This window comes from Trichomycterus rosablanca, chromosome 8 (assembly GCF_030014385.1).
Source record: "Trichomycterus rosablanca isolate fTriRos1 chromosome 8, fTriRos1.hap1, whole genome shotgun sequence".
Lineage (NCBI taxonomy): Eukaryota > Metazoa > Chordata > Actinopteri > Siluriformes > Trichomycteridae > Trichomycterus > Trichomycterus rosablanca.
This window is the reverse complement of record NC_085995.1, coordinates 2,815,967-2,840,549: the sequence shown is the minus strand read 5'-3', so window position 1 is coordinate 2,840,549 and position 24,583 is coordinate 2,815,967. Positions and strand designations below refer to the sequence as shown.

The 24,583-nt window shown below is 44.8% G+C and overlaps 1 protein-coding gene across 2 annotated transcripts in view; it reads left to right on the top strand.

Moving 5' to 3' along the window:
• thoc2 (THO complex 2) overlaps positions 1–24,583 on the top strand; it is an 85,896-nt gene that overhangs the window by 20,681 nt on the left and 40,632 nt on the right. For both annotated transcript variants that reach the window (XM_063000362.1, XM_063000361.1), the window contains exons 12-20: positions 2,055–2,250; positions 3,958–3,996; positions 5,849–5,979; positions 7,028–7,129; positions 18,097–18,181; positions 19,955–20,048; positions 21,172–21,252; positions 23,435–23,531; positions 23,749–23,866. In XM_063000362.1, the coding sequence (XP_062856432.1) occupies positions 2,055–2,250; positions 3,958–3,996; positions 5,849–5,979; positions 7,028–7,129; positions 18,097–18,181; positions 19,955–20,048; positions 21,172–21,252; positions 23,435–23,531; positions 23,749–23,866 (943 nt within the window). The remainder of the gene's footprint in view (positions 1–2,054; positions 2,251–3,957; positions 3,997–5,848; positions 5,980–7,027; positions 7,130–18,096; positions 18,182–19,954; positions 20,049–21,171; positions 21,253–23,434; positions 23,532–23,748; positions 23,867–24,583) is intronic.

The following is a 24,583-nucleotide window of genomic DNA, read 5'->3' as shown; positions in this document are numbered from 1 at the left end:
ACACTGATAAATACGGACTGTTTGATACTATTAACCATAATGCGTTGCTCATATGGACATGCAGATGCAAAAGTGGTATTTTGAAGACCTGGTAAATAGTTTAATATTAGATTAATAGTATGGAGTGTGTTGGTCAACTAGGTAACGGTCAACTCTGACCACTGATTGTCCAGGTGCATCCTGCTATACTAAATGAAATATGAATTTAACTACTCGGACAATTTAGTCATGATTGATTACCTGAATTGATTCAATAGCATCTGGTTTAAAGTTATTCTGCCGGCGTTGATATTTTTCAGCTAAAATGTAGCCATGAATGCTTTTATTAATAAGTAGAATTTATTTACGGAATAAGATGCAGAGCACACCCGTTTTATCACTAAGGTCATAAATGCAATTATAGATGTATTATAGCACAAACTAAGCTGAAACATCAGGACAAACCACTTAAAATGCTGTCAAAGCAGCTCTAAATTGCCGAGACAGACTCTGTTATATCTGGTACCAAGAGCAGAATGCAGGGGCGAAAAGAGGAGGGCTGTGCACGTGTCGGAAGAGCACGTACAGCGACGTTCTCTCCTCCGATGTAATCGGGTATCCCTCAGCAGCGGAAGACAAACTGACTGAGCTAAATCGGGAGGAAAAAATTAAAAGGAAGCAATAAAACATAAATAAAAAGCTGATCTAAATAAGTGGGTCTTAACCACGTCTTAAATATAACAAGATCGTCAAGTGCTCAGGTCATCGGAAAAGGAATTTCAAAGATGAGGGCCGGGCCCTTTGCATTTTTATGCTGAGTGACCGGTATGACCAGCATGTTCCTGCGGGCTGATCTAAGGGCTCTTGAGTGGACATACTTAAAAAACCGTGTCACTGAGGTGCTGTAGAGCGAAGCCGTGAAGTGAAAAAATCTCAACTATATTATCAATTCTATATAGGTGGCACCATGCACCTACACTATATTGCCAAAAGTATTCACTCACCCATCCCAATCATTGAATTCAGGTGTTCCAATCACCTCCATGGCCACAGGTGTCTAAAACCAAGCACCTAGGCATGCAGACTTGCTTCTACACACGTTCTGAAAGTTCTGAAAGAACGGGCCGCTCTCAGGAGCTCAGTCAAATCCAGCGTGGTACCGTGATAGGATGCCACCTGTGCAACAAATCCAGTCATGAAATGTTCTCACTACTTAATATTCCACAGTCGACTGTTGGTGCTATTATAACAAAGTGGAAGCAAAGTGGTAGGAAGAACTTGACTGGCCTGCACAGAGTCCTGACCTCAACCCGATAGATAGAACACCTTTGGGATGAATTAGAGCGGAGACTGCGAGCCAGGGCTTCTCGTCCAACATCGGTGTCTGGCCTCACAAATGCGCTTCTGGAGGAATGGTCAAAAATTCCCATACACACACTCCTAAACTTTGTGGAAAGCCGTCCCAGACGAGTTGAAGCTGTTCTAGCTGCAAAGGGTGGGTCGACATCATAATAAACCCTATGGATTAAGAATGGGAGTCACTCAAGCTCATGTGTGTGAAGGCAGACGAGCGAATACTTTTGGCAATATACTGTAGTGTATATATATTGGGGGTAGGAGGGTGGTTCTAATGTTTTGGCTCATCAGTGTATAGCAGTAGGTTCATGCTGCTGATATCAAATGAGGGTAATTTTAGTAGCAAGAAATAGCAGAGCCTCCCTGATTGCTGAGAGGAGCAAAAATAGCTTTTTTTTTTAGCACAATCTTCTGATTTCACATGTTATACAAGGCAGTGACTGTTAAACTAGTAGCCCGGTCACATAATCAGCTTATTGTGATGTGCTAGGCTACAAATTGGTCTAAATCTGTCAGTAGGCATTAAAAACAGGCCTAGCACAACAAAAAAAACTTAACCAAAATCTTACTGTCTAATATGCAGATGACCGCTGTACACTAGAGCTGACCTTGAATCAGCCTTCGTCCACTGCCAGATTCTACCCATTCCAAGCCTAATGAGAAGCCAGACGATCGATTATGAAAACGCACAGCGAGCACTAATCTGTGTTGTTTTGCAGGGCCGCGCTTCCCAGAGGTGCTAAAGGCTCCGTGCTCAAGCCCCTGTCGAGCCAACAGGCGCCGCCTCCCGCCGAGTCGTTCGAAGATCTCTCTAAAGATGCGTTCAGCATGCTGGGTTACCTGGGCCCGCACCTCTCTCACGACCCCATCCTGTTTGCTAAGGTCATACGTCTGGGCAAGAGCTTTATGAAAGAGGTGAGTCGGGTATAGATGGATAAAGATGCTCCGTGTCCAAAGATCAAAGGTTTATAATATCCTGATTTCTTAAACACACATTGTGGGTCTGTCTGAAAACAAGAGCTGCGTCCGAAATCGCATCCTTACAGAGTACGTACTAGATTTGAGGAAGTACGCACCGCTCGGTCGGTAAAGAAGTACGCGGCGCTTTCAGTACAGAAGTGTGCAGTGTGCACGCTACACCCCTGCATACTACGTCCGCCATCTTACCAACGTCACGTGATGACGAGATGACGTCATTACAAGCCCCACTCGGCCAAATTTGTAATATTTATCGTTATTATTTAGGGTCGTACGCAATAATACCATTTTACACTTGTAAACAGAGGACTCTCCATTTTCCGCCATCCTTCTCGTTTCTTCTTTCGCTTCGAACGCCTACGCGGCTCCAGTTGAATTATGGGATACATAAGCGGACCGAAAGTGTGCATCGTTTGCGTACTCGAACATGGCTGCCCAAGAAGTAGGTCATCCGGGTACTTCTCGCGTACCTGTTTATGTATACTACGTATTCGGACATACTGACCGCTCTCGCGTACTGCTTCCGCGTACCATCGAGTATGGAAGTATGCGATTTCGGACGCAGCTCTAGTGAGCCGCCTCGCTGCCTCAGTAGAGAGGATTCTAATAAGACGTCGGACTCGTGAGGCAGGTTATTTAGACGCACTACTTATACAGCGATTACTAAGCCATTCAAACCGACTGGCTGAGGCAGCACAACCCGCTAGAACGCCGGCTAAAGTCTCCCTCCGGGTACCGAAAATGCCCGAATTTGCAAGGTTTTACACCTTACACCTTCATACAAATTCAAAATCAATGAGAGTTTATTTACTTTTTAAAAGGTTGCTCCGCATTCGTCCAGCATGTCGCCTTCAGCGCTGAGGAGGCGTCAGCATTTTAAGGAATCTCAGAATTTAGACACGCCCTCTTCTCGGGAGTGTAGGATGGCGTGAAATGCGTCTATGTAGAGAGATCACCAGGTTTCCCCTTTAAATTCTATTAAATTAAACCTTTTTGGGAGTCATTTCTAACATACAACTGTGATATTTGCTCGTCAGGCTTTCTGAAATCCTTTAACGTGTCTAACGGGGGGTGAATTCTGTTTCGTCATTCAGCAGCTCCCTTTATTTATTACCAGAGCAGGAGTCATGACGGGCGCGTTTGTTTTCCTGCGTCTTGCCCGCATTGTCATCGTGCCCTGTTACTAATCGCTAAGCTCCGGCGCACTAATGGCCTCATTAATTGGTCACGCTGTCCCATGCGTACGTAGCTGTTTAGCATATTTTTTATTACCCGGACAGACGGGGGCGAGGCGCGGAGGATTTCGACTGTTTAAACACGCGGCATTTTGACCGCGAGACCAAAGTTGCGTCGATTTCCGATAATCCTTGTGCTCAGCCTGTGAAACGAGAACGTCGCCGGTCTATAAAAAAAAAAAGTCTCCGGCATTGTCTGGTGTCTACAGCAGCATCGGCATCGCGGTGTAAGAATGAGCTGTGCTCCGTGTGTAATTAGACTCATTTCAGTCTAGCACAATGTGTGCTCTTGTATGAATCTGTACAATCAGTAGGATGTAGTGCTGTAAGCTTTGATTGATCCGCATTTTAACGATCTCTCTCTCTCTCTCTGTCTCTCTCTCTCTCGCTACCTCTCTGCGCCTCACAGTACCAAAGTGAAAGCAAGCAAGATGCCAAGGAGAAAATGGTGAGTCACGGAGGATTAAAGGACATCATAATGGGTAGAAACATGAAAAATAGAGAAAGGATACTGATTCTGTAGCGTACGTCCATGCTCGCGGAGTTCAGCCTGGTTAATTAGGTAAAAAAAAACAATAATAGGCAGATTAAAAGAATTAAAAGTAGATGTGCATCACAGATGATTCAGCATGAAACACTGGTACTGTTATAATTAATTCAATTAGCATACACTGTAGGTTCTACCAGAGAATGATAATGAAGAGCTCTCACTAATCAGTTTTTAAAAGGAAGATACAGTACACGCAAACCTTGAATACACTTTGAATACAATTTTTGAGTCGTAATAAAATGTTTAAACATCCTCAAATCATCTTTGAATCTTCACTTGTTAACAATACGATGCATTTTTATATTTTTTCTATATATTTCGGCGTTTTCTGCCCTTTTTCTTCTTATTACGCATAGCCAATTAGTCTTCGGCTGCTGGGAATCCCAGTTGCGTTCGAGTAGGCTATATTTGCCTGCCCCACTCCACCTTTGACACGTGTGCAGTCCCTTGATCCCTCTTCTTTTTTCGCTCATCCACTTCTGCACGGATGCCTCGATCTAACCAGGGTCTATGCACAGTGTTTGAAGACCCCGCCCACCTAGTCAGGGGTTTTCCCACCCAGCAGACTCGATGGCCAATTTTGTCCGCTGCAGGCAGTGCCAGTTGTGTGCGCTGGACGGCGCCCAGCCGACCGGTAGCAGAGCCTAGATTCGAACCGGGGTGTTCAGAATATCAGCGCTGAAGTGCTAGGGACAGTGGTAGCCTAGTGGGTAGAGCGTTGGACTATCAACCGGAAGATTGGAGGTTCAAATCCAGGCTCTGCTATGCAGCCACTGTTGGGTCCTTGAGCAAGGCCCTTAACCCTGTCTGCTCCAGGGGCGCCGTACGATGACTGACCCTGCGCTCTGACCCCCGGCTTCCAGACAAGCTGGGATACACGAAGAAAGAATTTCATTGTACTGTACACCTGTATATGTATATATGACAAATAAAGTATATCTTCTTCATCTTCTTCTTATCTTCTTAGCGACACCTGGGCACGACGTTTTTACTGCCGCTTACGCATTTACGCGTCGCCACAGCAGATCATTCTGATACGCGGACCTGAATTGGCACAGTTAGTACGTCGGATGCCCGTCCTGATGCAACCCTTCTTATTGTATCTGGGCTTGGGACTGGCACTGAGAGCACCGGTCTTAAAGGCTAGGCTCCCAAGGGCTCCCATCCCGTCCCAAAGGCCCTCCTTTCAGTCATAGCCAATCATATCTGTGTAGACGCCTGACCAGACCAACACTGACTTTTGAATCCCAGATCCATCAGTTTGTACGTGTTTGCGGTTTGGAAATGATCCCGTATCCTCCAACCATCTTCAAAAGCTCTGATTTGTCCCAGCTAGTCTTTGAATTCTAGTATTCAGACAGCTAGGAAGCTATAAACTTCAGACTAAATTAATAATTGTGACATTATGCTACAGTATTTGTTTTGCGGTGCGTTAAAGAATTACAAAACAACGTTCAGTAATCGATTTATTTGAGCATTTACGTATTTAGGGTTAAATTAACACGAAGCAGTTTGAACGTCTTTCCTTAAGGCTTGTTAATGGCTGTTCTACCTAACTGTGGTCCTAGTGTTTAAAATTCCTCCCATAAAGCACGTTCTATATGAAAGCCTTGCTTTGTTTGATTCGTGAAATGTGCTCAGAGCTACGGCGCTCTGTTTAACTCTCTACTATCTCAAATACAGCACACTCGGGGGTTTCATAACCCCTCTTAATCTTTTATTATTTATTCTCCTGCATTTCTTTTTTCAGGACACACTGCTTAGCTGTTTCCTCAGCATTTGTGATCAGGTTCTGCTGCCCTCGCTCACGCTCATGGAATGTAATGCCTGCATGTCTGAGGAGCTCTGGGGCTTCTTTAAGCTCTTACCCTACCAGCACAGGTACTGTGTTTTAATAATGGTTGGATAATGCTGGAGGCTAGCTTAGTAAGAAAGCCGAATGCGAATAAGATACTAGAGAAAAATACACCGATCGGCCATAACATTGTTTCTACACTCACTGTCCATTTTATCAGCTCCACTTATCATATAGAAGCACTTTGTAGTTCTACAATTACTGACTGTAGTCTATCTGTTTCTCTGCATGCTTTGTTAGCCCCCTTTCATGCTGTTCTTCAATGGTCAGGACCCCCACAGGACCACCACAGAGCAGGTATTATTTAGGTGGTCGATCATTCTCAGCACTGCAGTGAGACTGACATGGTGGTGGTGTGTTAGTGTGTGTTGTGCTGGTATGAGTGAATCAGACACAGCAGCGCTGCTGGAGTTTTTAAACACCTCACTGTCACTGCTGGACTGAGAATAGTCCAACCAAAAACACCCAGCCGACAGCTCCCCGTGGGCAGCGTCCTGTGACCACTGATGATGGTCTAGAAGATGAGCGACTCAAACAGCAGCAATAGATGAGTGATCGTCTCTGACTTTACATCTACAAGGTGGACCGACTAGGTAGGAGCGTCTAATAGAGTGGACAGTGAGTGGACACGGTATTTAAACACTCTAGCAGCACTGCTGTGTCTGATCCACTCATACCAGCACAACACACACTAACACACCACCACCATGTCAGTGTCACTGCAGTGCTGAGAATGATCCACCACCTAAATAATACCTGCTCTGTGGGGGGTCCTGACCATTGAAGAACAGAGTGAAAGCAGAGGCTAAAAAAGTATGTAGAGAAACAGATGGACTACAGTCAGTAATTGTAGAACTACAAACGGCTTCTATATGGTAAATGGAGCTGATAAAATGGACAGTGAGTGTAGAAACAAGGAGGTGGTTTTAATGTTATGGCTGATCGGTGGAGGTGTGTGTGGTATAAAACCACAAAAATGGGTCAAAGTGCATCATTTTTAAGCAGAAGCATTATGATATTTGGCATGTACGGTTCTGGCCCCTATGATGATTATACATATGCTGTTTTTTTTAGGTATCGTCTTTATGGCCAGTGGAAAAGCCAGACGTACAGCAGCCACCCGCTCCTGGTGAAGGTGAAAGCCCAGACGGTGGACAGAGCCAAGTACATTATGAAGTAAGCTTAACATGCATAGTGCATAATCACACTCGTGTACACACACACACACACACACTGCTCAATTAGACAGACTAAAAAAATTCTGAGCTTCCAAGTTCAAATCTCGGCTCTGCTACCAGTTAACTGGGCGACCTCTAGCAGGCATAACTGGCTTCCATTCTGCTGGATGGGAACGACCGGACTAATGTTTTGGGGCTAAATACTGCAGTGTTGTCCAGGGAGCCTGTACAGAATGTGGAGGATCGCAGAGGTCGGGGCGTGGCTCTCCGTACGAGAAGTATGAGTGAGTAAGAAGGGATTGGTAGAAACTGCACACAAGAGAAGGGGGGTAAAATGCATTAAAAAAGCAGTTTACAGCAGTTAAAAACTACTGTTAAATGCAGCAGTTGGTTAAGAAGTGTTTTTTTTGTACTCTGTGTGGCAGAGCATGTTGTTATTTCCATTTTTCTATGCTTGTTTTAATAGGTGAGTGTGTGGACTAAAGGTAAAACGCCCTCCTGGCTTATGGTGTTTGGAATCCCAGGCAGAGTAGGTGTTATGTGAACCTAGCAATAGTTGTGAGGATGGCACATATCAGTGCACCCTTAGTACCGGACCCAAACCCGGATAAATAGGACGGTTGCATTAGTAGGAGCCTACGGCTTTAAAAACTGTGCCAAAGCAAATTAAGATCGATATGCTTTATTTGTCATTTATACATACGGCGCCCCTGGAGCAGACAGGGTTAAGGGCCTTGCTCTGACCCGCCAATCTTCCGGTTGATAGTCCAACGCTCTACCCACTAGGCTACCACTGTCCCATACGCGGATGAATGATCCATCCATGGTAGTAGTAGTAGTAGTAGAATTGCCGCACCGGTTTCCTCTGTCCGGCACCGTGTGGCTTGAATACGCGATGTTATTAGATCAAATAATTGAAGGCGGCGAGCTAGTAAACACGGTGGAGGTAAATGAGAATGGATTTTGGTGTCGGAGCAAATCGGACTTGGGCAGAGCCTGACGAAAGTGCAAAGTCAGGGTTAAGCGAGTCTGTCGGAACGAGCTGAAAGTGATCAGCGCTTGAGGAACCTTTGTGACCTTGTGTGTTTTTTAAGGCTTTAATGAGTTTTTTGTGCTAGTCAGCAAATAATCTTGATGTTGTTGTTCTGTCGGGTATTTTAACGATGCATGATGGTCCAGCACTCGGATACTATTCTTAGCATTCCTTCTTATGTTATAGTAGGCACCTTATAGTGGGTGCAGATTTATAGTTATGCAGATTCCTAATCGTTCCCTGCTCATGAATTAGTTGAATTATTTCCATTATTTGATTTGTGATTGAAGTCTACTCATGCATTGGATAAGAGGGTGGCAGAATTTGGCGTAATACCTGTGTTGTGGTAACAAAAAGTGTGTCAGCATGCAAGTTTTCTGCCTCTCCTTTTCCCCTACAAGCTCTGCACTGATTTGTTGCTTTGACTTGTTTATTTTTTTGCATAGCCATTTATTTTATAAAAATAAAGCCTTAATTGTTTCATTCAGTGTGGTTAATCCTTGAGGGAGGTTAGCTATGACAATATGCTGTCAGTAATCATTAAATTAAGAAAGAGGGGAGTTGCAAGACTTGTTTGTTTAAGGGGCGTCCTGGGGGGTTGCGAGGGCTAGGTGGGTAGCACTGTCGCCTCAGAGCAAGGAGGTCCTGAAATCGATTCCCAGGTGGGGCGGTCCGGGTCCTTTCTGTCTGGAATTTGCATGTTCTCCTCGTGTCGGTGTGGGTTTCCTCCGGGAGCTCCGGTTTTCTCCCACAGTCCAAAGACGTGCAAGTGAGGTGAACTGGAGATACAAAATTGTCCATGACTGTGTTTGATGTAACCTTGTGAACTTATGAGCTTTGTGTAGTGAGTAACTACCGTTCCTGTCATGAATGCAACCAAAGTGTGTGAAATCCTAATAAACAAATAAATAATAAAGGCCGCTCAGAGGGCGCGGCGGTAAATACACACGCTGAAACCAGAGCTGGGATCTCGAATACATCGTATCGAATCTCAGCTCTGCTAGGCTGAGCGGCCACGTGAACAACGATTGGCCTGTTGTTCAGATATGGGTGGGACTAAGCCGGATAGGGTCTCAGAGACGGGTAAAGAGTGCTGTCAGGGTGTGTCTCTCCATACACAACGCTGAGCTGCACTGCACTCGTCAAAGTGTAGGTGATAAGATGTATACGGCTGCTGCCCACGTGTCGGAGGGGGCGTGGGTTAGCTTCGTTCTCCTCAATCAGAGCGGGGATCGGCATTGGTGGAGAGGAAGCATGACGCGATCGGGCAACTGGACGCACTAAAAGGGAGAAAATGCTTAAAAAATGTATAAAATAAAGAAATAAGAACCTACTGTACTGAACTAGTGCCTGCTTGCTTAGGTGGTCAGAAATTGGCACAATAACGGCTTTCTTTGTGTGTGTTAGCTGTAAATCAATCCAATACTGGACAAAATGCTGGACCAGTAACAATTGAATTTAATCTGTCCTGTTTAAACACTTACTTTTTATTTAACTGTGCTGGATTACTGTAAATCTGTCGGCTGATTTGTAAGCAACGTTAGAATTCGTTTTACCATGCCAGTACCAGAGAAACTCCACCGCTAGCACCTCGCTTTCAAATAACTTGTCAGATCAGCAGAATGTGCAGCTGTCGGATTAAATGACACCAAAAATGAGCAAAGCAAAGCTTTCTAATTCCCACCGAGGTGCTGCGGTGCCTCTCGGAAGGCCGCTGGCCCCGGGCTAGGAAGTGATGACAGGGAAGAATGGATGGATGTGATGGACTCTACACACTGAACGATGTTCATCCAGAGCACTTTGTAAATAAACCTTAATAAAAAGTACGGACCGAGTCTCGCTTCTGTCGTCTTCTTTAAGGATGGACCTCTCTGTGCCCGAAGGTTCCTCCCTGGCCTAAACAGCATGAAAGTAAAGTCCCATCACTTATCCTGACGGGTCCGTGCTGGCTGGAGAAACGCCGGCTAACAGAGATTGCTCCGCTCCGCTGTGGCCTGCCGTTGTCCGTTCTCTTTTCATGTGTCCTCTCCTTTTCTCAATTTTACTTAAGGGAGAAAATATTGCTGTCGGAACGAAAGATGATCAAATAACAGAGCAAAGGACGGTCTTGTTATTAGTCTGCTATCAAACGTTAATCAAAAAGCTCATAGTGAAGCAATAAAATATTAAACGCACTGCCGAGTTCAGTGTGCAGGAGGCTTTAGGCTTTATTGTAGCTTTCAGTTCTCTACAAGATGGTTCTCGATGGGACGGTTAAATAATAGAAATGGACTTGGCCTCTTGATGTTATGTGAGCTCTGTGCGGTTTGCTAGCTCTGCACTCTTTACAAGCGGCCGTATAGTGCTGCGCATGACATTTTTTTTAATGCATTTTCCCCACAATTCTCCTCCCGATATAGCCGTATCCAATTATCCGACCTGACCTGCACGATACGGGTTCATATGGAGATCCGTATCGCGCACATAATCACGCGCCATCTTCTATGAGCCAATCGTTGTCAGTATAGCTTTCAGAGGTATACAGAGGTACACCTCGATCAGAATAGAACACGTCCATGTTTACACCTCAGTCAGAATAGAACACGTCCCTCAGTCAGAATAGAACACGTCCATGTTTACACCTCAATCAGAATAGAACACGTCCCTCAGTCAGAATAGAACACGTCCATGTTTACACCTCAATCAGAATAGAACACGTCCCTCAGTCAGAATAGAACACGTCCATGTTTACACCTCAATCAGAATAGAACACGTCCCTCAGTCAGAATAGAACACGTCCATGTTTACACCTCAATCAGAATAGAACACGTCCATGTTTACACCTGTCAGAATAGAACACGTCCATGTTTACACCTCAATCAGAATAGAACACGTCCATGTTTACACCTCAGTCAGAATAGAACACGTCCATGTTTACACCTCAATCAGAATAGAACACGTCCATGTTTACACCTCAGTCAGAATAGAACACGTCCATGTTTACACCTCAATCAGAATAGAACACGTCCATGTTTACACCTCAATCAGAATAGAACACGTCCATGTTTACACCTCAATCAGAATAGAACACGTCCATGTTTACACCTCAATCAGAATAGAACACGTCCATGTTTACATCTCAATCAGAATAGAACACGTCCCTCAATCAGAATAGAACACGTCCATGTTTACACCTCAATCAGAATAGAACACGTCCCTCAATCAGAATAGAACACGTCCATGTTTACACCTCAGTCAGAATAGAACACATCCCTCAATCAGAATAGAACACGTCCATGTTTACACCTCAATCAGAATAGAACACGTCCCTCAATCAGAATAGAACACGTCCATGTTTACACCTCAATCAGAATAGAACACGTCCATGTTTACACCTCAATCAGAATAGAACACGTCCATGTTTACACCTCAATCAGAATAGAACACGTCCCTCAATCAGAATAGAACACGTCCATGTTTACACCTCAATCAGAATAGAACACGTCCATGTTTACACCTCAATCAGAATAGAACACGTCCATGTTTACATCTCAATCAGAATAGAACACGTCCATGTTTACATCTCAATCAGAATAGAACACGTCCATGTTTACACCTCAATCAGAATAGAACACGTCCATGTTTACATCTCAATCAGAATAGAACACGTCCATGTTTACACCTCAATCAGAATAGAACACGTCCATGTTTACACCTCAATCAGAATAGAACACGTCCATGTTTACACCTATTCTGATTGAGGGACGTGTTCTCAATAGGCGTGTTAACATGGACGTGTTCTATTCTGATTGAGGTGTAAACATGGACGTGTTCTATTCTGATTGAGATGTAAACATGGACGTGTTCTATTCTGATTGAGGTGTAAACATGGACGTGTTCTATTCTGATTGAGGTGTAAACATGGACGTGTTCTATTCTGATTGAGGTGTAAACATGGACGTGTTCTATTCTGATTGAGGTGTAAACATGGACGTGTTCTATTCTGATTGAGGTGTGTACGATTGAGCTCCCTAGTTTTACTACAATGGAATGTTAATGCTGCAGCATACCAGGACATTTAGAGAATGGTGCCAGCTTTATTACAATAGTTTGGGGAAGGCCTATTTTGTGCACAAAGTGTCAGCTTACGACTTTATTTCCCCGAATAGAAGTGTTCCCTGCAGTCAGGTTCCAAAATCTAATGGAAAGCTCGCACGTTTCACATTGTTCAAGGGAGATTTTTGCAGATCAGGTGTCCACCAGAGAACGTTCTGGAAAGAAGGAGCACCTTCACCTCGATTAAGGATTTAAATGCCGTCTCGGCTCATTAAGAACGGAAGCCTTCAGCCGCCGCCGCCGCCGCCTCTCGGCGTCCTGCGATGAGTATTCAGAGCTTGTTCATTCACAGAGCTGGAGATGATATCAGTAACGTGTGAGTAATGGTGTAGAGAAATAGAAAATGAGAAAGAGTCACTTGAGTGTTTGTGTGCAAGAAAAAAAAATAAGAGAGATGAAGTGTTTGGGGCCGACGGCGCCACACAGGATGGTTTGGAGCCCCGAGGCGGAAATGAAGAAGAGCTGTTGGTTCTTTAGAATTACAGAGAAGTGAGAACTACACAGTCGAGCCCGGCGGTCGTCTGATTTTAATGATGGAATCCGCTGGATAGACGCGGAATCCTAATGTGCTTTTTTTCCTGAGGTTCTTGGGTTTGTTCAGCCAGCGTTCACAGCAGGCTGCGCTCACATAAAAGTCTCCTGTGTGTGTGTGTGTTCGTTTCTCCTTCTGTGCATCCGTGTGTGTGTGTGTGTGTGTGTGTGTGTGTGTGTGTGTTCGTCATGCGTGTGCTTGTGAGGCTTTGGTTTTCTGTTTCTGCCTGTGTGTGTGTTCAAAGCTGTTTCCTCTCTGCCTGTAGCATTGTCCGGCATGTAGCTCAGTGGTTAAGATACTGAACCTGTAATCTGAAGGTTATTATTTCAAGCCCCACTGCTGAGCCTTTGAGAAAGGCACTTTAACCCTCAGTTGCTTGGATTTTATGCACACTTCAGATAATAGCGCCAGCTAAATGCATTAAATCAGGGGTGGGCAAACATTTTGACTCAAGCGCCACACTGGGGTTTAAAATTTGTCAAACGGGCCGAACCACTAGCAGATGGGGGGGATAAACTAATATAAATTATTACTCAAAGAATCAATATCTGTGTGTCGAGCGAATAGACTCGACTTTAGCTGAGGTCAAAGTGTTTAGAGTGCGCCATCTAGTGGAATCAACTGAAACACGGGGTATTGCAGATAAAGGCGAAATGATTGCGTCTTTAGGACGATTTTGTAAATACTCAGTGGGCCTGATTTAACAGCCTAACTGGCCGTATGTGCCCTTGGGGCTGTAGTTTGCCCACGGCTGCCTTAAATGTTTATCCATCTTCTACATCTTTAGTCCTCGTAAACCAGGATGTCAATAAAAACCTCTGAAGGTGGGTCACTCAGGTGGCGCAGCGTTAAAAGCACACGCTGGTACACCAGAGCTGGGATCTCGAATACATCGTATTCAGTCTCAGCTCTGCCTGCCGGATGGGCTGAGCAACCCACGTGCACAACGATTGGCCTGTTGTTCATATAGGGGTGGGATTAAGCCGGATAGGGACTCTATCATAACTAATGCAATTATGCAATCTGCTGGCTGATCGATGGCGCCTGCACAGAGACGGGAAAAGAGTGCTGTCAGGGTGCGTCTCTCCGTACACAGTGCTGAGCCGCACTGCACTCGTCTAAGTGTAGGTGACGATGCATACGGCTGCTGCCCACGTGTCACAGGGGGCGTGGGTTAGCTTCGTTCTCCTCGATCAGAGCGGGGATCGGCATCGGTGGAGAGGAAGCTTGACGCAATCGGGCAACTGGACGCGCTGAAAAGGGAGAAAAAAGGAGATTTTAGCTCGTTCACTTGCAATCTGAGGTTCTTATTCAGTCTGGATCGTTCAGCCGTGCACGCTCGATCTGTATGAAGTAGTTATCAGAATGAGACCCGGAGTGTCACCTCATTACGACAGTTAACCTTTAGAGACGGAGGGTTGCATTCTGTGTACTGATGTAATACAGCTTTAGGTTTTTAAAGATGCTGAGCAGCATCACTTAATGAAAAGAACTAGAGATGTACCGATCGGGGTTTTCGGCACCGATTTCGATCTCCGATCTCCTTTCCGGGCGATCGGCCGATAGTCGATTCCGATCGGGGGGCGGTATGTTACTTTTAAAACTAAAGCAATACATTTTTTCACCCACAGGAGACATATTTCATTAGTCTAACTGACCACACACACACACACACTCACTCACTCGCAGGTTTAATGTTATCCAGTTCAGTCTGAAAAAAACTTAAAAATAGGTCTAACAGTGAAGATAAACCGGTCACAAAAGCAACGGCGTGTGTGTGTCTTTAAGAGAGAGACGCTCTGTTCACAGTATCGATATAAGTGATTCAGGAGTCGGTTCATTTTATGTGAAGCGTAAGTTTCTCTTCTCAGTTATCTCTCCGTGTTTACTGTTATTAATTAAATGTCGTGGTTTTAAATAAACACCAGCTACTACAGAACATTCTGTGTGACTCTCTTACATTAAAAAGCTTCATTAAAAAGCTTAATTAAACTGCTATTACCACAGAGCGGTAACCGAGTCAGACTCGTTCTGCCTGTGGAGCTAAAAGTTTTCTGTCAGTCAGAGCAGATGATCCTGAACTAACGAATTTAGTAATGAATAAACTTTTGCCTCCGATTGGCTCTGTAACGTCTTCTGTTCTCATCTACATCAAAAGCTAGAACCGCTCACGATTTACCAAAGTGAACCAGGAGTTTATATAACGTGCTGATAGAATCGACTCGGATGGGATCGGGTTGTATTATCTTTTTAAAGTAAATATTTCAATCAGCAAAATGACATCGTATGTAGGATGCACAACGTTAATGATGTTATTTTAGATTGTGAAATGCGATGGTTGACGAATGGTGATGCGACGGTTGGCGCTTTGTAGCTCAAAGTCTGGATCAATCCACTGAGCTGTTAAGCTTAACATGGAGGTGATCTTTATATATCACGCCATCGGATCTGCTGAATTTAGGAAATATCCACCGATCGCATATTTTGATTAAAAAACGGCCGATTTCGATACATAGCCGATCGATCGTTCCATCTCTAAAAAGAACACCTGGGTCCTGTCTCAAAACCTAGTGAGCTTTCTACTCAAAGCATTTTCAGTCATTCTACACGATTTCCCAAGAAGGATCCTCAAAATGCTCCTACTTAGATGTGCTATTCTGACAGAATAACGAGGGAGCATCGTTTGCTTCTCTGTAGTTTCATGAAACTGTGTTTTCTCTGGACCCTTAAAAGGACACCGGCTCAAACCGGCAGCGTGGGCGTGTGCCGCGATGGCCTTCGTCAGACACGCCAGAGCGGTTACGGCTGGAGCTGTCTGTGCTTTCGGTTCACGTTCATTAGAGCCAGCTCGGTCCCTGGAGTAATGACAGCCTCCTGGAGCTCACTGTCGATTCCAGTGACTTAGAAACAGTCGCCGTTTAGTTTCACGTCGAGAGGGAAACCGACAGCAAATCTACAGCGTCTGGAACAGCGCTTTGGAATCTAGGTTGTTGGAAATGTCTAGTAGTAGAATCCCAGGATGACTGGAGTACAGTATTATAACTCAGATCCAGTTCATTATCACAGCGGTAGATCAGTTAGTGTTTTAAGGGGAAAATCCTGGTACTTCATTAAAGGATTAAAAGCTTTAGGACTGCGCATTATTAAAACACAAATCTCAATATAAACCCTGTTTGAGGGGGATGGGGGGGTCCTGTATTTGGGAGTGGACAGATTTGCCACTGCTTAAACACCTAAACTGCAAACAAGTTGGGACTATGTGAAATTCAAATAAATCAAAAATTAGAAATATATTTATAGAAATATGTGCGCGCCCAGGTGGCACAGCGGGATATTCCTCTAGCACACCAGCGCCGAGGTTCTGAACTCCGCTGCGTTGCCACCGGTCGGCTGAGCGCCACCTAGCGGGCATAATCGGCAGTGCCTGCAGCAGAGACGGTTCTACACGCTGTGTTAGGACCCTGATTAGCAGATAGAGGCGCCTGTGCAGAATGCATGGGTGAAAAAGGGTTCCGTTAAGGGCTGCACGTGGGTCGGAGGAGGCGTGAGCAGCAATATACTCACCTCGACCGCAATCAGGGATCCACCAGCACCGGAAGACGGATTGAGTATGGTAAATTATGGAACCAGTAAGGGCAGTTGTAGCCTAGTGGTTAAGGTACTGGACTAGTAATTCGAAAGGTCGCTGGTTCAAGCCCCACCATTGCAACGTTGCCGCTGTTGGACCCCTGAGCAAGGCCTTTAACCCTCAATTGCTTAGACAGTAAACTGTCACAGTACTGTCAAAGCGTCTGCTAAATGCCAAAAATATAAATGTAAATGCTAGAGATGGGACGATCGATCGGCTATGAATCGGTATCGGCCGATTTTTAATCAAAATATGCTATCGGCGATCGGCGATATTTCCTAAAAGTAGCCGATCCGATCGTGTGATATATAAAGATCATGTTAAGTTAACAGCTCAGTGAATTGATCCGGACTTTGAGCTACGAAGCGCCAACCATCACATCACCATTCATCAACCATCGTACAGAAACCATCGTACAGAAACCACAGTGAAAGCTCTTCATGACCTAAAATAACATCATTAACGATGTGCATCATACATACGATGTAATTTTGCTGATTGAAATATTTACTTTAAAAAGATAATTCAACCCGATCCCATCCGAGTCGATTCTATCAGCACGTTATATAAACTCCTGGTTCACTTTGGTAAATCGTGAGCGGTTCTTACTTGTGATGTAGATGAGAACAGAAAACGTTACAGAGCCAATCAGAGGCAAAAGTTTATTCATTACCAAATTCGTTAGTTCAGGATCATCTGCTGAACTTTTAGCTCCTTAGACGGAACGAGTCTGACGGTCGGTTACAGATTTGTGGTAATAGCGGTTTAATTAAGCTTTTTAATGAAGCTTTTTAATGTAAGAGAGTCACACAGAATGTTCTGTAGTAGCTGGTGTTTATTTAAAACCACGACATTTAATTAATAACAGTAAACACGGAGAGATAACTGAGAAGAGAAACTTACGCTTCGCGAAAAATGACTCGTGAATCAATGAATCACTTATAGCGATACAGTGAACAAAGCGTCTCTTCTAAAGGCGCACACACACACACAAACGCGCGCGCGCTGCTCCGGTTTATCTTCACTGTGAGGCTCTTTTTAAGTTTATTTATTTTATTTACTGCTAAAGATCGCAATCGGCTATCGGCTATGTCCCTGAAAGGAGATCGGAGATCGGAATCGGTGCCAAAAACCCCGATCGTCCCATCTCTAGTAAATGCATCTCTGCGCAACCCAGAAGGTGGATTGGTGTTTTAGTGGCTGTGGTAGCGGTAGGTGGTGCTGGACTAGTAATCAGAAGGTCGCTCTTTTAAACCCCACCGCCACCAAGCTGCCACTGTTGGGCACCTGAGCAAGGCCCTTAACCCTCAACTGCTCGAATTGTATTCAGTCCTTGTTGTAAGTCGCTTTGGATAAGCGAAGTGTCTAAAATGAACCGTTTTAATTACTAATTTTAAAAGTGTTTATGAATCGTGCCTTTTATTTTTGACACTGATTACTTAAACACGGTGCAATTAACTGCAAGTTTAACTGCAACGAGGTGCCTTTTGTCATATAGAATTGCTAGATGGCTATTTCACTAACAAGGGCAGCAAAGTCACAGCAACGAGTGATTATCGCTTTGTAGTGATTACATTTCAGTCAATCTGCATTAAAAATAATTTAAATCTGCTTAATCTGTGAGGCTTGTTTTTCTAACTTGGTGTTTCTTTTTTTTCTTTCTCTCTCTTTCACCAGGCGACTAACCAAGGAGAATGTGAAGCCCTCAGGGAGGCATATTGGCAAGCTGAGCCACAGTAACCCCACCATTCTTTTTGATTATGTGAGTGTTTTATCATTTGTGACGGCCGTAACGGCCGGCCAGACGGGCTTTCACGGGGCTCCTTTATTATCTGCGGTTTCTGTTGCGCTCCAGATTAAAAACACGTTTGGTGTCAGAATGAAGGCAGAGAAGCTAATCTTAATTTAGTTTTCCGAACGTAGAGCGTGATTAAACGTTTTAAATTACGCTCGGTTGGCCCAGGAGCCGTTGGCGTAGCTGGCTGCGTTGGGAAATTGGTTAGTGATGTTGGACTTCTGTTGTATAAATGAAAATCTTGATTGCTTCAGATGGAAATAATTTCTGTGGGAACTTAAAGGGAATTATACACACTGACTTAATTGGTTTAGTGGGAAATTAATAACTGGAGCAGGGGTGTCCAAACTCTTCTCGTTGTGGACCAGATGGAGTAAAACATACAGACACTCATAATAAAACCAATAAAATTATAACAGAGCTCCTGATTACTAACAATTCCACTTCCTTTATTTATTTGAAGGACTAATGATCTATCGTCCACAGTCTCATGATTTCACTCACCAGTTTAAAATCCCAACAGGAAGATTATTATACTTTTTTAAATTAAGCATACCCACTTCCCTCTGAACTCAGTGCACCTGAAATCCTCTGCGTTCGCATCTAGTTTTTGTTTGTTCGGAGCCGCCGCATTTATCCAAAAACTGGGGAACGTTAATGTAGGTGTGATGTTAATGTTTTGAGTCGGGGGGGGAAGAAGACGGGGAGAGTTTTAGATTTGGTTTATGTGAGAGCGCGTGTGTCAGGTCGCTCTCCTCAATCGGGCCGGGGGTCAGCACCAGTAGAGAGGAAGCATGACGCGCTAAAGATCGGGAGAAAAAGGGAGAAAATGCATAAAAAAAAGATATATATTCTGACCTTATTTACATAATGAAATGAATTAAAATTCCAAAGATTTATAGTTACTCTATTTATTATAGAAAGGCAGAGTATTAAATGCCTCATGCATATCTTACATGCCTATTCTTAAGTTTTTTTTTGTCCATAGTACTTAATATTTGTTTATCCAAAATAATCCTAAATACTTTATAAGACATTGTAGTAGAGCTGGGTCCAAATATTATATTCACAGACAAGGCTAAGACCCTGACCTAGACCACATGTGTCAAACTCGAGGCCCACGGGCCAAACCCGGCCCGCCACGTCATTTTCTGTGGCCCGCGAGAGCTTAAAAGACGTGTACGGTATGATCGTCTTAAAATACACTGTAAAATCGTACATGAAGTGCATCTCCTACAACGCATGCCGATTTTGTGACCCACTAGGGGGCAGTGTTTGTTTTCCAACAAGTGATGTTGAGAAATATTTACAAACGATCCCAAATTGAAGCAGAAGGTGGAAATTTAATGAAAGATGAAAAAGTGAAAACAAGTTTGTCCTTCGAGAAGAGAAAGCGGTACGTCTCTTGTGTTATGAGGCGTGTCTGTGGTAAAGGAGGACAATATAAATGTAGATATACGTTGTAAATATACAGGATAAATTTGGCATTTTGACACCAAACCGAATTTAGCCTCCAAGACTTTAAAGGCCGACTGCAATCACATCAGGATACGTTACAATCAGCGCTTTGAGGGCCACCATAATGCAGATGTGGCCCTTGGTAAAAAGGAGTTTGACACCCCTGACCTAGACTAAAAATATCGGTCACTATTTACCATTTTAGATCATAGTCTAGTCTTAGATTATAATTAACCTTGGTCTAGTAAACTGACCCTTAATGTCCATGTTTTGTGTGTTCAGGTTCTCTCACAGATCCAGTGGTATGACAACCTCATCACCCCGGTGGTGGACTCTCTGAAATACCTCACCTCGCTCAGCTACGATGTCCTGGCTTGTATCCTTTTCCCCCTCCTCCTCCTCCTCCTCCTCCTCTTCCTCCTCCTCCTTCTCCTCTTTATTCTATTTTATTTTATTTATTTTTATATTTTTTTTACAGCTCACCACCCACCCACCTCGACGCTGAATAATAATCCTGCTCAGCACACCCCCACACGTACCACTCGTACACTAATGAATGTTCTCTCAGGAACTTGCTGATTCCCCTCAAAACTCCAACCCTGTTATTAGTCTCCATTCGCACCGACGTGCAATCGCTCACCTTGACTGGAACGTCAGGCTGATGTTTCTGCTCTGTTGAGGAAGGAAACAAAGGAAGGAAAGCCTGAATAATTAAGAATAAGTTTCTTTTGCTAACAATGGAACTTGTGGTTAATCCGCTGCTGGTGGATCCCTGATTGCAGTCGAGGTGGGAATATTGCTGCTCACGCCTCCTCCGACCCTCGTGCAGCCCTTAGCGGAACCCTTTTTCACCCATGCACCCTGCACAGGCGCCTCTCTATCTGCCAGTCAGGGTCCTAACACAGCGTTTGAAGACCCCACCCACATAGTCCGGTCATCCCGCCCTAGCAGAACCGTGTCTGCCGCGGGCACTGCCGATTATGCCCGCTAGATGCCGACCGGTGGCAACGCCGAGGTCAGAATCTCGGCGCTGGCGTGCCAGCGGGATATCCGGCTGCGTCTCGCTAGGTCACATTGGACCCGTACGCTGTGTTATCGGCTGACTGGGTGTCGCTGACAGGACTGACTGTGTCTGAGGTTGTATGGCACCCTGTCCAGGGTATTCCTTCTTTGCGTCCGGTGAAACCAGACCTCCCGCAACCTTGACCACAATCAAGCCGTACAAGCCGTAGCCTAGTGGTTAAGGTACTAGACTAGTAATCCGAAGGTTGCTGGTTCAAGCCCCACTGATGAGCAAGGGCCTTCACCCTCAATTGCTTAGATTGTGTACTGGCACAGTACTGTAAGTCGCTTTGGATAAAAGTATCTGCTAAATGCAGAAATGTAAATTGCTTGATTGGGATGAAACGATTTATTTCCGGAGGGTTGAGGGAGGGAAATGGCTGATTTAAACTGGTGTCGTATACAGAGCGTGTTTCAGTCCTTCACTCTGTCGCTAGATTGCATTATTGAAGCTTTAGCTAACCCGGAGAAGGAGAAGATGAAGCACGACGACACGACCATTTCATCCTGGCTTCAAAGTGAGTTTCACATTTTTGCTCCAACATCAGAAATCAGAAGTGAATGATGGTTCAGAACAATAAATCTGATTGTATACTTAGATACAGTATAGATTATTAACACTGTATGCCCAAAAGTATGTAGACAGCTGAACATGTGCTGGGTAGAAAAATTCATCCAAAAAAAATCACAGGCATTAATACAGCTGTGCTTTCCACCCCATCCACAAACAATTTTGTGTTGTGTATGTGGAAATTTGTGCCTTAAAGTTAAAACATTGTTAAAACAAGTTAAAACTCTCTCTGTATAGGTCTCTGTGCAGGTCTCTCTTTGTACAGGTCTCTGTGCAGGTCTCTGTGCAGGTCTCTCTTTGTACATGTCTCTCTCTGTATAGGTCTCTGTGCAGGTCTCTCTCTGTATAGGTCTCTGTGCAGGCCTTTCTCTGTGCAGGCCTTTCTCTGTGCAGGTCTCTCTCTGTGCAGGTCTCTCTCTGTATAGGTCTCTGTGCAGGCCTTTCTCTGTATAGGTCTCTGTGCAGGTCTCTCTCTGTACAGGTCTCTGTGCAGGTCTCTCTTTGTACATGTCTCTCTCTGTATAGGTCTCTGTGCAGGTCTCTCTCTGTATAGGTCTCTGTGCAGGCCTTTCTCTGTGCAGGCCTTTCTCTGTGCAGGTCTCTCTCTGTGCAGGTCTCTCTCTGTGCAGGTCTCTCTCTGTATAGGTCTCTGTGCAGGCCTCTCTCTGTGCAGGTCTCTCTCTGTACAGGTCTCTCTCTGTATAGGTCTCTGTGCAGATCTCTCTCTGTGCAAGTCTCTCTTTGTACAGGTCTCTGTGCAGGTCTCTCTCTGTATCGGTCTCTGTGCAGGTCTCTCTCTGTGCAGGCCTCTCTCTGTACAGGTCTCTGTGCATGTCTCTCTCTGTATCGGTCTCTGTGCAGGCCTCTCTCTGTACAGGTCTCTGTGCAAGTCTCTCTTTGTGCAGGTCTCTCTCTGTATCGGTCTCTGTGCAGGTCTCTCTCTGTGCAGGCCTCTCTCTGTACAGGTCTCTGTGCAGGCCTCTCTCTGTACAGGTCTCTCTCTGTACAGGTCTCTGTGCAGGTCTCTCTCTGTATCGGTCTCTGTGCAGGTCTCTCTCTGTATAGGTCTCTGTGCAGGTCTCCCTCTGTATAGGTCTCTGTGCAGGTCTCTCTCTGTATAGGTCTCTGTGCAGGTCTCTCTCTGTATAGGTCTCTGTGCTGGTCTCTCTCTGTATAGGTCTCTGTCCAGGTCTCTCTCTGTATAGGTCTCTGTCCAGGTCTCTCTCTGTATAGGTCTCTGTCCAGGTCTCTCTCTGTATAGGTCTCTGTCCAGGTCTCTCTCTGTATAGGTCTCTGTGCAGGTCTCTCTCTGTATAGGTCTCTGTGCAGGTCTCTCTCTGTATAGGTCTCTGTTCAGGTCTCTCTCTGTACAGGTCCCTGTGCAGGTCTCTTTCTGTTCAGGTCTCTGTGCAGGTCTCTCTCTGTATAGGTCTCTGTGCAGGTCTCTCTCTGTACAGGTCCCTGTGCAGGTCTCTTTCTGTTCAGGTCTCTGTGCAGGTCTCTTTCTGTTCAGGTCTCTGTGCAGGTCTCTCTTTGTGCATGTCTCTCTCTGTATAGGTCTCTGTGCAGGTCTCTTTCTGTACAGGTCTCTCTTTGTATAGGTCTCTGTGCAGGTCTCTCTCTGTGCATGTCTCTCTCTGTGCAGGTCTTTCTCTGTACAGGTCTCTGTACAGGGATCTCTTCAGGTCTCTGTGCAGGTCTCTGTTCAGGGTTTTGTGCGGGTCTCTGCTCAGGTCTCTGCAGACCACTGAAGTTCTGTATGGACCTCTTTTTCTCCATCATGCTTGTAATATTAAGGAACACAAAGTTAGAAAACACTTGTACACAACAGCTGAAGCAGAAACACTTAAACCTAATACTTGTGTTTGACAGTTTTGTTGTTTACCTCAGTTATCAGCTGCTCAGATTATAACAATGGAACTGAAATTAAAGGCTTTGCTACTGAAATCTCACGTCTTTCTACCATACAAGAGCTGGCTTGATATTATAATAATCCTTGTCTTTTTATACGCCCTGCTAAGTGTAACAGAATAGAAACGTCAGAATGATCCACGGCCAGCTGAGTAGTTTGAAGTGTTTCACTAAATCCTGTATGTTCGCCTGTCTGACCCGCGCTCGTCTTCTCGCAGGTCTCGCCAGTCTCTGTGGGGCGGTTTTCAGGAAGTACCCTATCGAGTTGGGGGGCTTGCTGCAGTACGTGACCAACCAGCTGAAGGTTGGAAAGAGGTATGTGCTGCTGTAGTTCACGGTGTAATCACGAGGGGCAGAAGTTTCAGTGGTGTTTACATGCCACACTGCACTTTACATATACTGTATTATACTGTCATTTCATTTTTATTATTTATCACATACATACATAAAAATTCCTCATGTGTGCAGACATACCTGTTGAATAAAGCTGGTTCTGATTCTGTAAATGTCGTTTCCTCCCTCCCTCCCTCAGCTTTGACCTGCTAATTCTGAAAGAGGTGGTGCAGAAGATGGCCGGGATTGAGATCACGGATGAGATGACCGTAGAGCAGCTGGAGGCCATGACCGGAGGAGAGCAGCTTAAAGCAGAGGTACAGCAGCGCCTCTGTTGCATCCAGAAACAGTTTCACTGTTTGTATATGGTTTGTAGGACTGTGTACTTTTACCAGATAAAACGTCTGACCGATCGTTCGAAGCGATCTAGAATATGTCCGGAGGTGGTTTTACATTGCCGGCCAGGAAAATTGGTGCCGTTCTGGTCCCATAATCTTGCTGGTCTGGATCCAGCCCACTCGTGACGCAAGTGTCTGATGGGCGGGGGTCATAGTAACTTTTTTTTAGTCACCTTTTTGCCATTTACGACCAAAAGCAAGAGAACCGCAGCAAAAACGGCACGTCTGTGCATGAAAATGCTTCTTATACATAAATAGGAATATAAAAAATGCCCACTGAGGTCACATGATTTGACACTGATCAGGTCACAGATGTTGGTGCAAGACGCTGTGTAAGAACCGATGAATGATAAAACAATCACATACGTAACTGTCAGGCTCTTGAACTTGTGGCACCAGTTCATAGCGAGATCTATGAAGCAATGTCGTAATCACAATCTATAATGGAGTGGGCAAGCCTTCCCCCCCCCCCCCCCCCCCCCCCAGTATTCGGATAAGATCAAAATACCCCACTTAATACACTGGTGTAACAATAATAAACATATTCCACTCCCTAGCGTTTTCAATTCATGGCTACGACCTTGCCAGGAAGACGCGGTTTCATGAGTTTAGGAGAAACACTCCAGTGGTCTGCAG